The 14,128-nt window shown below is 38.8% G+C and overlaps 1 protein-coding gene across 2 annotated transcripts; it reads right to left on the minus strand.

Moving 5' to 3' along the window:
• Positions 1-1,954: 1,954 nt before the first annotated feature.
• Positions 1,955-10,338, minus strand: QPCT (glutaminyl-peptide cyclotransferase). Of its 2 annotated transcripts, XM_005416239.2 has the most exons (6): positions 10,189-10,338; positions 7,500-7,781; positions 4,787-4,963; positions 3,840-3,939; positions 3,245-3,361; positions 1,955-2,352 (listed from the first exon to the last, which is right to left on the minus strand). In XM_005416239.2, exons 1-6 carry the CDS (start codon positions 10,261-10,263, stop codon positions 2,207-2,209), a joined length of 897 nt encoding a protein of 298 aa, XP_005416296.1. In that variant the 5' UTR covers positions 10,264-10,338; the 3' UTR covers positions 1,955-2,206. The 2 variants fall into 2 exon arrangements, with proteins under 2 accessions (XP_005416296.1, XP_030916208.1); XM_031060348.1 differs by lacking the exon at positions 3,245-3,361 and having other exon boundaries at positions 10,189-10,331.
• Positions 10,339-14,128: the final 3,790 nt, after the last annotated feature.

The following is a 14,128-nucleotide window of genomic DNA, read 5'->3' on the forward strand; positions in this document are numbered from 1 at the left end:
TTTTCCTGTACCAAAAAAAACCCCAAACACGAAAGCCAGGGAGGGAAGAAAAAAAAAACCCCAAGCCTTTTCATGTTTTCTTCACATTTTGAAAAATATTGAATCATATTATAGCAACATGTATCTCATTGCCTTGGACTGAGTAAACATAACTCGAGATAAACGTAACTTTTACTGCATGCTCAGGCAATAAAAATTTAGTGACAAAATTGACATGATTTGGTGTACCACATGGTTAAATTATGGCTTCAGCTAAATCTTCATAGAAATTTAAAAAACCCAGGCTTTTCCCAGATATAACAACCCTCTGAGCCAGTATTTCACAATGAAGTGTGTTTTAAGTTAAGTTTCAAATTCTCAAAGAGGCAGAGTAGCAGTCTACACTGCAAACAGGTACTGTGTTTTTCAGAGGTCCTGCAAAATATGAAGTACCACAAGAGTGGTACTTTCACCAAAACAAATCAGCCACATGAATTCATGTTTAATATTTCTATATTTAGCTGTTCTGTTACCTTTCTTCACCACTTATTTTCTCTATTTTCTCATGGGCTGAAGTAGAAGAGAATATGATTGTGAATATACAGTAATACCTGAAAATAAAGACATCTGTCTAATTTTTTAGAATTTTCATAGTATTCTATTTCAGAAGTTTCAGGTAAGACAAATGTTTCTCACCAATGTTAAATGATAGGAAAACAAAAAATGCTTTTGTTTCATCTTTGAGCTACCAAATCAGAATTAAATTTAAAATCAGATTAAATTTAATTTGCAGGCTATCCTGTAATAGAAAAATTTTACAAATTTTCACTGCTGTAAATACCTATTTCTGTAGCAGCTTTATAATACGGATGTGAATAGTGTCTTAGGTTCCAAAATATTTGCGTTAGGAAAATGGTAACATACAGGCCAAATGTGATATGCCTACAACTCCATTGCTTACCTCCTTCTAAATTCTCTTTGCTCAGGGTAGAACTCTGCAAGGAAGAAGTTTGGAGCACTAAAATATTGACTTTTTCCCCTCAGTTCATCTCCTATCAGCTTGATTTTTTCCCCCCTTAAAATGCTGTCATCCCTTTCTCATCAGTTGAAACCATATTTCTGTCAGTAGCTTTTGAATATTGTTCTTCTGTCTTTCATGGATCTCATTCCAGGCTTTATTGTTGCCAGTGTTACACTAAATCTGTTGAACAATTCCAGTAAGGAATGTAAAAGCACAGGGTTGTTAAATTGGTATCTTTTTGGTGCCTAAACTGTTGTCTTGCTTTAAATAACATTTTATTTTTGATAGCACTTTGCCTTTAAAATTGTATTTAGATAAACTAGAGTTTCTAAAGTGATCGCTTTCCTCGTATAGTTATTTTTGTTGTAGTCTGTATTAAAAACAGCAGGTGGGTGGTTGTTTGGAGGTTTTTTGGGTCAAATTGCCAATGATTCTCATGTGACAACATGGTGTGTACTGTGTCATTGCTCCCACACACCACCTGATCTTTTGTTTATATCTGCTGTGTTGCAGTCAGAGCACAGGGAAACCCCCACATACCTTCCTGTTAGCATCACCTCCCACCACCCTTCTCCATCAACAAGTATCCAACAAATGATAGGGGCAAGGCTGAATTTGGGTTATTGGTCTGTTTTCTGGGGGTCAGCTGTCTGCAGAGAAAAACCCTTGCAGCTGCCTTTGTAGGGGAAGGAGGAGAGGGACCAGAGAGGATTAAAAATCACATCTCTGTGTCAGGAGTTTAGCAACTCATTTCAGCATGAGGTGGTTTAGTTCAGCCCAAAGTAGAAGTCTGCTATGGTGTGACTTTTGTCTCTTTTGATAACATGGTGTAAATTTCCTTAGCTGAACACTGCAAAAGTTGGTCACACCTTGTAAAAACTGTATCATACAATTAAGTCATGAGGCATTCCCTCCTGGGATCATAATACGTAACAAAAAACAATGATAGCAATCTGGAAAGATTCTGGAGGTTTTTTAATTCAGACACAAAACATGGAAAGATCAAATTCTTTCCAGGCTGAGCTAGGTCTTATTTAATGGTATCTTATTTGGCTACTGGATCAATGGGCCACGAACAGCTCAATCAATAATCAGTTTAGCAAGAGCTATCACATTTTTCTTCACTCTCCAATGCAATTAAATAGCAAGTGTGAAGGTGGGCAAACAGTAGTGTGAATGGAGTACAATTGGTTGATGTTTTGTCTTTCATAGGTTGAGATATTCCAGTACAAACACTTGCAGGATTTTGTTGAGATTGTCAATAGTGGCTTTGTCAAGGTTTTCTTCTGTGTCCATCATGGTATGCCATACTGCAGGAAAAGGGGATGGAATCAGATGCAGGACTGGAACCCCTATAAAAAGGAAAGTGAAATTTGGAGAAGAAATATTTTAGAAGTTCTGTTAAGCCAACTGATACTTCCCCATTTAGCAACAGAGTCAGGTAACTACTCAATAAGCTTGCTTTTTAGGGTGTGTCCCTGCAGCTTCCTTTTACCTTCTCTTGTTTTGATGCTTGTGACTGCATCTCATTATTAAAGAGTGTGTTGTGTAAAGCTGCCACCTTCCTTTCTTTTCCCTCCTTCTTTTTTTCTTTTCTTTTTTTTTTTTAAGTAATCTGTAGCTCCTTGTTGGGAGTTACGGGGGTTTTGAGATTCTTTGCATTGTGTCTTTAGGAGCTACAGAAGGACAGAGAAATCACTGCAGCTCCTCAAAATGAAAACTGATTACCATGTTTTTGTGAAAGTATTAAGACTGAATATTTTTGGAGCATTTTTTTAGTTCTCTACATAAATGGTAAAATAGGGTTTCTTATTTTTACTCTGTAAAATAGAGACAGTGTTGCTCTCAGATAAAGGAACTGTCTCACTGTGTGTATATATATGTGTGTGTGTGTGTGTATATATATATATATACACACACACACATTAAGCCACCTATATGTACTGCAGCTTGTAGGTAAAAGAGGAAATAAATCAGTCTTCTGCTTCCCAATTGCTTTTGGGGAGGTCCATTTTTTTTCTCAGCCTCTTTCCTGATTTACTTCTTTTTCTCTCTGATTTTTCAGCTGCATACCACTAAGGAATCAATTTTTTTCATTAGGTAATACATCAAAGCTCTAAATTTGGATTCAGAAGCCTCAAGTTGGGACAAATAAGCTTGAAAAACAGGAGCATATGCACTTGCTCATTTACTAAATTAAGCATTTTTTACTGAATATATACAAATTATAAGAATTTCCAGCACCTCTTAACAAAAATGGAACATGATCATCTTCAACCATGCCTCGATGTAAAGTACTGTGGAAATACTGACTTTGAACAGGGTGATTCTTCAGCAGATTCATATTGTGTAGCTTTTGCTCTGTAATGCACAATGAAAGTGATTATTACAATTTTTGGACAATGAGGCATGTTAGCATGTTTGAATTATTTTTCCTCACACATGGAAGCTTTTTCCATCAGAGGAGAAAAAGGCACAGTGGTGACTGTCTTTTGCATTTGTTTAATACTTGGAAGACCTCGGGACTGGTGCTATTACCATAATTTTACAGAAGTGAGAACAAAAACACAGAAGTGAAGCAGTTGCCAAGTGTCACAGAGTGACAATCAGTAATAGAATCTGTTTTGTTGCTTCCAAAGGTCTGAGAGTCTTCCTCAGTTGTTTTATTAACTAAGTATCAAAATCTTGATATAGGTTTAATATTTCACATTTACATTATCACTGAGTCCTACTGTAAACCAGAAAATTAATCTAAAAATCTGATTTACAGAGCTTAATACATTCAGAAACTACTCACTTGGTTTTGAAATTCATTCAAAACCCATATTCTTCTGCTTACCAATTGCTTGAAGCCTCTGAAACCATCGAAGAGTGTTTGGAAAATAATTGGGAAAGACTGGGTTTCGTGCACCAATTAAATCCAGTAGTACAAACAGGTCCTAGACAAGAAAGAATCTTTAGCGCAGAACGCTTTCCTATAACATCAGCAGCAGCAATGAAAGTCTTGGTTTCCTGTATAGCTCATGAGCAGGTCTTTGCTAGCCCTGGCAAAAGATCTGCCTTTCTAACGTGGTGCCTGAGGAGAATTCACTAGGAGAACCTGATTCCAATCTGACACATTTTGCTGTCTTCCCAAGGAGGGAAAGGCTAGGCTATTCCTCTGTTCCTCGAGCTGAAGCAGGCTGCATAGCTTAGCCTGCAATTTGTGCGTTATATCTCTTTAAAAGAAAAACAGCGGTAGGTGGGGAGAAAGAAGAGGAAATTGCTTTTTCCCCTGAGAACAACAAAGTCTGTCAAGGGAAAGACATTTTATGAGTCATAAGAAGCAGTGACAGAAGTGCCTCAGCAGTAAACAGGGAAAGTAGAAGGGAACAGACAACCAGAATGTTAGTAGGAATCAGAGGGATACAGAGGTTGCTGTAGCTTAGTACTGAGCTAGGGGAGATTTGTTCATAGGCCAATGCTGTTTGTGCTCTTTACTTATCACTTTATCTTTTCCTGAAAAAGGTGGGTATCCTAATTTATATTATAATAAACTGTGTATTTTGATATTTCTATGGCTCCTCCTCATACTTGCATGCAGCAGGTCCAATCACCTGAAAAGCTCTTCCCAATTCTCTAACATATTTCATAATGTTTCCAGAAGCCTGCTTCTTCCTTTAACTTCAGTGGGGTCGTGGTTTCTTGGGAATTTGGCCAGTTACCTATTAATTAAATATTTTTACAAATGCCATTTACTATTATTCCTTAAGGAGGAAAGTCCTTAAAAAGGGGAGAGCCACTTACTATGCCCTGCAGCTGGTTTGTGGTTGTTGAACCAGGTGGGTGTGGAGTCGATACCATTTTTTGAGCTAAGTGTTGAGATCCATAGAGGGAATCAGAAGGGGACCACCGAACAAAGGCTTCTTCACCATCAAAAAAGATGAGCTGAAGGGAAAGGTCTGGTCTTGATGTTGAGCTAGCCTGTTGGAGGAAGTTAAAAGTAAAACTAGCTGATTCTGGCCAGAACATTAAACAAAAGGCAAATACTGTAGTCATGTAAGTAACACAAATAAGGGTGTATTTTCAAGGTTCCCTGTGCAAACCTTCCTTTGGATGTTATTACGGTGTAATAGTGGTAGTGATCAGTCAAGGTAATTGTTATTTATCTAACACAGTGACACATTCTCCAGTCTCTCATAATTTTGGTTCTGGATAAAAGTATCATTTCTGACTTTGGAGGATGTGACCTGAGTGTTGAGACCTGCAAAACCAGGTAGCAGCAACATTATCTCAAATAATGAGGGGATGTGTCAGTAACAACACCTGATGGGAGTGCTAATATCATTATTTGATTGCATCACAAGGATTAATGTAATTGCTACAGCTGTGCATCAGTGGAGGTGAATTATGTATTTGACAAGTTGATGGTTCTTCCAGCCCCTTCTTTTCATTCAGGGGAATTTACAATCACTGAGGCAACTGTGCACTAAACCAGAGCAAAGAGAGTGGGTAGGTCAGATATGTCTTTTCCTTTTGACAACCAAAATCTAACAGCAGTAAAACCTGAGCATATACATGATAAATGTGTTTAACGTCACAAAAAAGACATTTGTATGAAATTTCTTTCCAGTGTAGATGGAGTCTACTATCTGAAGCTTTGTTTGAACTGTCAGAATTTCCTAATAATCCACAGCCCAGAAAATCCCAGTCTGGTTCCACTAAATGAACAGTTTTGTGAACTGTAGTCCTGACAGTCGCTATAAATATTTTAAGCCCTCTGTGAATTAACACTGCTTCAAGGAAAATTGCATGATGTGGTTAAAAAGGTAGGGTCACTGGCAGCAGTCATGTCCAGTATGGGCTACAGCTCCCAGATAGCTGGAGCTGATGCAATCTGAACAGAAGCTTCTATAAAATGTCAGTCATGCAGGCAAGATGGCATTGATTGTGCTCACAGTGGTATATTGATTTCTCTAAGGGCAACGGCTTGCTGCCCTTTGTCATTTGAACATGACAGAGCTCTGTAGGCAGCAGTCATTTTGCATTACATTCTGGAGGAAACTGTATCAGTGCTATTTGAGTTTTAGAAAGTAGTACTTGCGTTATTATTACTATTACTGCTTAACACATTTTAATAATGTAAAGAGATGTCTTTGCCCAATAATTTTAAACTTACTCTGGAGAAGTAAGTTATAACTGGAGAAGCATCAAGATAAAAATCACAGCTTCAAGTCAAAGTATAAATAGATGTGGCTGAAAACATAGCAAAGTCTGTTGTGCTACCATAAGCAGAGCAAAAACATCATAACTAATGTATTAAGCAGATGGATCCCAAGGTGTATTTTGATAACAGACTGTACAAGTGGTGGTCTGTGAAAAGTAATTAGTTGCCTTTTTGTCAAATGCTGTCATCTTAGATGATAAAAAACAATTTTAATTGTAAAATAGTGTATTCATAGTGAAAAATGCTAGTCTTAAAAGTCAGTGTACGGGTTGTTTCATAAATAATCACCAGGCAAATTCATTATAAATGAAGCTTCTGAATTAAAGCCTATGTATTACAGGAGTTTTTTTTTTTTTTGTTGTTGTTTGTTTTGTGATTAAAAATACTGGCTTATTCTTCATCTTCTCACTCTTAAATATTCACATATCAGAAGGCACCAAATCAGTTTCTGGAAACTCCTGTCAACAAGTAATCCTAATAGCTGAGCTGAGTGTACTCCTGACACTTTGTAGAGTCTCTCACATTTGAGAGACCTTTTCCTGTAACAGCTCTATAAATGTATGAGAATTATTTTTCTGTAAATACCAAATACTGAACCAGTAGATGGCACTCGTGAATCCGTAATCCTACAAATTTGTAATCCTACAAGCTTTTAGAGTTTGTAGGCTCAACAGACTTTTGTGCCTAGCAATTGCAGCCCTTTGAAACAGATTTTCATAGCATAGGTAACACAGACTGATGACATTATACTTCTTTCATAAATAAACCATTCAAATTTGTTAAAAAAAAATTAAGAAGAAAATCTTTGTGGGATGGGGGGACCTGAGTGTGACTCTTCTGCACAACAATTAGTTCATCTGTGTCACAAAGCAGAATACAACTGAGAGATTTCTGCAGGATTCAGAATGCAACAAAGCTTTTCAACGACCCTAGATGTTACTGGATATGATAGGAACTTCTGAGTCAGGTTCTGTGCCTTTTAGATAGAAAGTAGCATTATATCTTTCCAAGCCTATGAAACATCTATTATTCATGTATCATTTGTTATTTTTATGTGGTGTATATTTATACAGATAACTTTTAGATAGCCACCCTTTTTATAAGAAATTTTAATGTGACAATATAATTTAGAGTAGTAGATACCGATCTCTGTTTGTTCTTGGAATCAATGGGAGATTTATTACAAGCACAGCAATCAGAAAACCCAGCATGCAGACTATGGAAAAGAATGTGGAAATGCCCTGAGGCCTGTTGCTGTTGGCAAGGCAAATGAAAAGGAAACAAAAGAACTACCTTGATTAACTGCAGCTTGTTATCCAGGGCCCGTGCCAGCTCCAACATCATGGCACAAGGCACAGCTGAATCAGTTGCTCCCACAAACACTCTGCCCTGCCACTGCTGTCCAAAGAATTTTGAGTCGTAGTGGCAAGCAAGTACAAGATGGCGTTTTGCAGACGGCTCCAGAGTGCCAATAATATTTGAAAATGTTTTATAGCCATATGGTGTGTATCTCTGAAATGTGTCTTCTTCAATTTCCCAACCAGCCTTTAATGCTTGAAGACGGTGCTTGATATGCTGCAATTATAAAAACAATCAGATTAATATTTCTTGCTTCAGTAAGATGTTGCAGCCCAATTGTTATTAGCTGATTAATAGTGGCTCCTAAGCTTATTTCTGTAAGTTCATGGTGTTTTAAAGGATAGACTTCATAGCAAAAAATGTAATATCACTGTATAACTTTGCTACCTGAGCCTTGTACTGCCTCATTTGCTTTTTATTTCTTCCTTTTGGCCTTTCTCTTTGGAATGTGAAGATGTTTTGAATTATTGCCAAGTATTATGACACATTAAGATCTTGATCTCTGAAGTTTTCAGGCCAGTGCCTTTTTCAGGTGTAACTAGAGCAGATTTAATGTTAATATTTTAAGAGCTTAACTCAGATGTGCCTTTAAATTGAAAGTCAGAATTGGCTGCAGAGACCTTGTTGTGACTGTTTAGACAATTACCACACAAAGATGCCACAGAAGTATAAAGGAAAAAAAAAGAAAAGCTGTTTGGGTTGGTTGGTTGGTTGGTTGGTGTGAGGTGGTTGGACTTTTAAGATTCTGTGAAAACTCTGCCTTTCAAGCGACATAAATTGTTTACAAGGCCATAACAGAGAGGTAGATTCTTTTAATTAAAGAAAGAATGAAACATTTCAGAAGAGCGTTTTAAAAATGAAATTATATAAGTGCAGCTCATGTAAAGACAAGAATTGAGACAATCTATAACGCAAATCATTAATTTTAGCTGTCTTCCTGCCTGAAGAGAATACCTCCAACAACCCCAGCTATCCTTCAACCAGAGTTCTGGCTAACTCATATTAGAGGGACATCTCTGCTTCTCTGTTGAGCAACTTATTTTTATGGGTCCCTAGAGAGCTTCTTCAAGGCAGATTCCTCTCTCTTTAAGTAAACACTAGGAAAAGCCTCTGAGGGGAAAATAGACTTTGAAGACTTGTTCTGCTCTTAGGGAAGTCAGTAGGAATGACAAAAAACAACAACATTGCCATAGATTTTAGTGCTAGATCAAGCTTCCATTTTGTTTGTGGTCACCCACTGAAAGCTTTTACAACATGATATGGTCTATCAGCTATCAGTAGGCAGAGTGAAGGATGTCTGTTAAGGATTGAGGGCACTATATAAGCCTGGATGGAGTTCCCAGTAGCCTTTTTCCCTTAAAGGAGTCTGATGATTTTGTGTCTCAACAAAGAAGTATAATCCATTTCAAACTCCATTATTGTGTTTTGACAATAAAGGACTCTTAATTTTTTTAAATTTAATACATGCTGTTATCTTGTAACAGGATGATCCATTCTATTTTGAACATAATCTGTGGTTTTCTAGCCTAGACTCAGCTGTTTTTTTGCTTTTCTTCCTTTTCCCCCTTTCACTTGGCTGCCTTCCAGAGTACTGCTAAAGAAACCACAAAGCTAAATCTACAGAGATGTGCGCACACACACACACACTCAGACACACACAATGCATAAAAAGGCTGCATTTTTCCAATCTACCAATTGCACAGTAGCAAATAAATTTATTGTAGCTGGGGCTGTCTTTGGGCTGTTGAGTCAGTGGCCAAAGGGTAGATGAAGGCTAGTGAGATGATGTGAATGTCTTTAGTAAACTCAGCTGTACCATTGTCTGCCTCCTGCTTGGCTAATGGGGTCCAGAGCCAACATGGACACTGTCCTGAAGATGCCCACGCTATGAGTGCAGTGCAGAGGTGCTGACAGAGCAGCAACCCAGTTGTGTGGCAGCTTCTTGTGGCTCAAAGACAACGTGCTGGAGTCTTTACTGCCTTGGGGACAGCTGCAGCCTGGTTTGTTAGTCCAGCACCAGGACACTGCTGTGCTTGAGCCAGTGGAGATGGTGTGGTTTGTGGACCAGGGCTGCACTTGGTCGTGCTGACCATTTTATCTGGCTGCCCCTTTGGGCTCCTCGGATCCCCTTTTGTGTTGATACACTCATCTGAAGCAACACTCCAGGGCACTGTAACAGCACAGGACAGGGCCTCTCCAGAAGAAGTGACGGAGGTGTCATTTATTTAATCCCATGCATGGTCTCAGGTTTGAACCAGTGACCAAAAACCTGCTCATGTGAGGGAAAGGACAACCATTGTGTCGTACTTTGGGTACCAAACCTGGGGCAAACTTTTTAATTTAAAACATGATTAAAAAAAAAATACTTATTTTCCATCATGCATCATGCTATGCAGCCCTAGGAAATAATGTCAGCTGATGTGCAAGCTGTGTCATGTTGGCATGTTCAAGTCTAGACTATGCGGTCTAGACTTGAACAATGATAGAGTTCATCCTACTGAATTAAAGGAATTTCTGTGGGACTGTCTCTTTGGTGGGGGTCACCAAAGGTGTTACCAGAATATAAATAATGATAATATATAGTAAAAATGTTCTTAGAGGTTGTCAGAAAGTGTTTTCTTACCTGTCGCACGATGTAACTTCCTCGTGATCCCGGGTATCTTTCTATCAGGATAGGGCGCAAATCATTCTCCCACATTTCAGAAATATCTGTGTTGGCCACAACTTTTTGAATAGCATCAGAACTTAAAATTCTTGGTTGGTGAGAATACTGCAGAAGGTAGAGAGAAAAAGAGTGCTATAACTATTACTAGGCCTTTTTAACCATAGTTTTCTTCAGAATTACAATAAAAATGGTATATAGTGCTACTTTGATTTATTCCCAACAAAATGCAATTAAAAAACCCCTTTTCACTCAGAAATGATTGGCTCCTCTATCTTTCATTTCCATGCAAAATATGCTAGTATTTAAAGCATGGGAGAAAGTTTTACCTACCAGCTAGCTGTAAAACCTGAACCTATGAATGGGTTCTCTGTTTCCTAATATCTAAATTACACAGGTCATGTCTGCAATCACGCCACCTTCAACCGAGGTTTCTATTGAGACAAACACCAGAAGCTTTGTTTCCAGTAGTAATAACATTTAGGCATTTCTTTGCAGTACACAGCATAAAGCCAAGGTAAGTCGCTCCCAGCGGGAGCAAGCTGTGTCATTGTGGTCTCTACCCACAGTGGCAGAATGAGTGTGACTGCACAGAATGCTGTGGCTCATCTGGGGCTAGCTGGGGCATTTGTCAGCTTGGTGACACATGGGTTAACCTCAGATCCGACAGCCCATCTCCTGTGGCAGCCACTAGTATGTGACCTACCTCCCAAATGACTTCCTTTCTGTTGCCCAAGCACAGGCCTTTGGGGCTGTACCAGGTGACCCAGAATGCTTGAGACATCCTTATGTATCTGGCAAAGGCACATCTTGGATGTGCAAGAGCTCCATAGAGATCTTGCAGGTGGGATTCCCAAGGACATCTCAAATGCCCCTTTATACACCAGGTTTGAACCTATCCAATCTCCAGCAGTTGTCTCCTCAGAAACTTCCTGTGCCACTATTGCTGTTACAGATTCCTATTTCAGGCACTATCATTCCATTCCTCATTTATATCACAGGGTCTTCCCTCTACTCCTGTCTTTCTCCTAATGAAAAATACTGCTTTGTTTATTTCTTCTTTGATTAGAACTGCCTTACATGACTGATCAGACTTGCTGTCCTTTCATGCATCTTGTCTATGTCATCCTTTCTAAGATGAGCAAAAGAAGAGAAAATGGAACATGAGCACATCATAGTTTATACTGTAGGACAATGGTATTTTTTATTTTATTCTTTTTCTTTCTTCAAACTGTTTAACAGCTGACTTGCTTTTGGTCTGCTCCTGCATCAAACTGACATTTTCATAAATATCTGTAGTTGAACCCCATTGTTGTATGTGTTAGCAAGAAATAATTCACTCTCCTTTCCTACTCATGTGTGTCATTTCACATGCGTCTGAAATAACAGCTAAAACCTATTACCTGGCCAGAATGTGAACTGACTTTAGAAGTCAGATATCTTATTAGTCAGGTATCTTATAGGTTATCTTATTACCCTAGGTGATGAATATTGTTTAAAAATGGGGGTTGCCTCACTATTTGATTTTTTTCTACTTTGTGTTTGTACAAGAAAATATGAGCACGAGTATTTTCTAAACTTCATTGCAAACATTTAATTCTACCCTTCTCTTGTTTCCTAGCTGTTTATCTCCATGTGAACCTTTCCTCTAATTCCACTTAGGTTTAGCAGTGAAATTAAGCAGAGAGGTGACACAAAGATACTGAATCTAGTTGTGCCAATTTTAATATAGTGTTTAATTTTAAGACTGTAAGGACACCAACATTTAGGATAGGCAGTTAACATTTTCAATTCTAGCAAATTTAGACATAGATTAAAGAAAAAAATAAAAATTATATCACTTCATCTGGTATAAAGATGAACTTTTAAAAGTTTGACAATTATACCATGGAAGTTGTAAAACAACCTTTTGAAATACTAGAAGTTTAATAAAGTGGAACTTAAACCAGTGTAGAAGAGGCCCAGAGAAGAGAAAATGTCAGGGAGCTGTTCAGTTTAGGAGGAGCAGGCTGTAAGGGGAGAGTGAAAAGCTAAAGCTATGTATTTCAGAAGAGTGTAGGAGGACAATTTAATTAAGGAAGTTCAGAAAATCTGCAGTTGAACAAGTGAAGAGCATGCCTGGTAATTGGGGTCATCAAATCACTTGGCAAAGAAACATTATTAAAGTACAAATGCATGAAAATACTTCAGTAGAGAGGAATCAATTTCCACTTCTAATAATGGAGATATCTTCAAATTTGGGAAGTGAGAGGAGTTACAAAAGTGGTTATGAAATAAAAGAGAAGCAAAATAAGATTTGTAAGTGACTCATTCTTTACAGTGTTGGTCAATCCCTACTTTGCCACAACAGGGAGGCAGAACAGTACCTTCATGACAGGGTTGTCACTAATCCTGTCATACTAAGCTGTATAAAACTGCAAAACTTCGAGTTCTACAAGTAGCCCAGGCTTACCTGTAGGACTTTGAATTTCTGGCTCACATGTCCCTCCAGGGAGAAGGAACAAAAGTTGTTGAAGGACAGGAATTTGATGAGAAAGAGGAGGTTGTTCTCGCTTAGTGTGTGCACAGCAGAGGAGCTGAGGCGTGAATGGTCCTGTGGCACTACTGACAGCGCTGCTGGGGAGACTGGCTGGTCAGAATGGAGCCAGCTAAAGAGGGAAGGGCTGGGGCTCACGGGGGCTGAAAAAAGGAGCACTGGGACTGTGTGATTGTTCATTGACCAGCGCTACTAACGATTCACCCCTGCACGTATATACTAAATATGTACATATACATGTATTGTGCATAGTTACAGATGTATTGTGCTACAGATATATAGTCTATACATGAGCTATATATATTACATATGAGCTATACACATATATATGTATGTGGTGTAAGATACAATTAATAGAACAGAATGAAACAGTATCTCATTAACAAACAAAGAAACAAGCCAACATTTCCTTGAATGGGGGGTGGGGGCGGTGAATTAAAACAAGGAGAAAGGGAATTACTAAGGGGAAGCATGGAAGGGTGTGAGGGAAGCTTCATTTTACCAGCTTGTCTTGTGGAATTCAGTTGCTTCTTGCTGAACTTTGACTTCAGCCCTTCGACAAACACTTGGGGAAGGGCCCTAAAAGTATATTTTCTGTTTGGAAATTCCTGAAGTGTTTAGTTGAATGTGGTTTGCAGTTTTATGCTCTCCTACGTTTCACGTGGTTTAATTCTTTATGAAGAAAACTGTGTTAATGTTTCATAATGAAACACTAAGAGCTGCTACATTGAGAATCTGTGGTTTAAAGCTTACCACTGTTTAATTAAACCTTATCTCAAGATTCCTTTTTTCACTAGTACACACAGCAGTATAAATTAGACAAATATGGTATGAGTCTACAACATATTAGAGCATTATATCTTTTCAAAACAATTTTGTACTGGCTATCAGCACCATGCCTACTTGTTTTTCCTAGATACACGTGCATCGCTGCTGAAAGAGCTATTTGTCTTCTCAACCTAAGTCACTGTCCTCTAACACACCATAGTCACAATGAAAGTTGGAGTATAGTAGAATGTTATAAGGAATACAATTTCAGATTTTGATCCATCTTGCCCTGTTTGGGTTTCCCCTTAAATTCAGTAACATTTCAGACCGTGACAAAGCTTATGGCTTTTGCTGCCCGGTCCCGGGCAGTGCGAGATGACAAAGCCAAACGTGTGAAGAAGATCTGCTCTCTGCAGCCACCAAGCTCGGGCTTAGGAGGGAAGCCATGCCACCCACCCTCACCGCGCCAAGGGTGAGCTCAGCCCGGATTCACGCTGGAGGCCAGGGCAGGATGGATGGGGCCGTCCCCGCGCCCGGCCGCTCACCCCTGCCCGCCTGGAAGGCGCTGCCCCCGCACCAAGGGAGAGGCGAGAAGCG

The sequence above is a fragment of the Geospiza fortis genome, unplaced genomic scaffold (genome assembly GCF_000277835.1).
Source record: "Geospiza fortis unplaced genomic scaffold, GeoFor_1.0 scaffold41, whole genome shotgun sequence".
NCBI classification, from domain to species: domain Eukaryota; kingdom Metazoa; phylum Chordata; class Aves; order Passeriformes; family Thraupidae; genus Geospiza; species Geospiza fortis.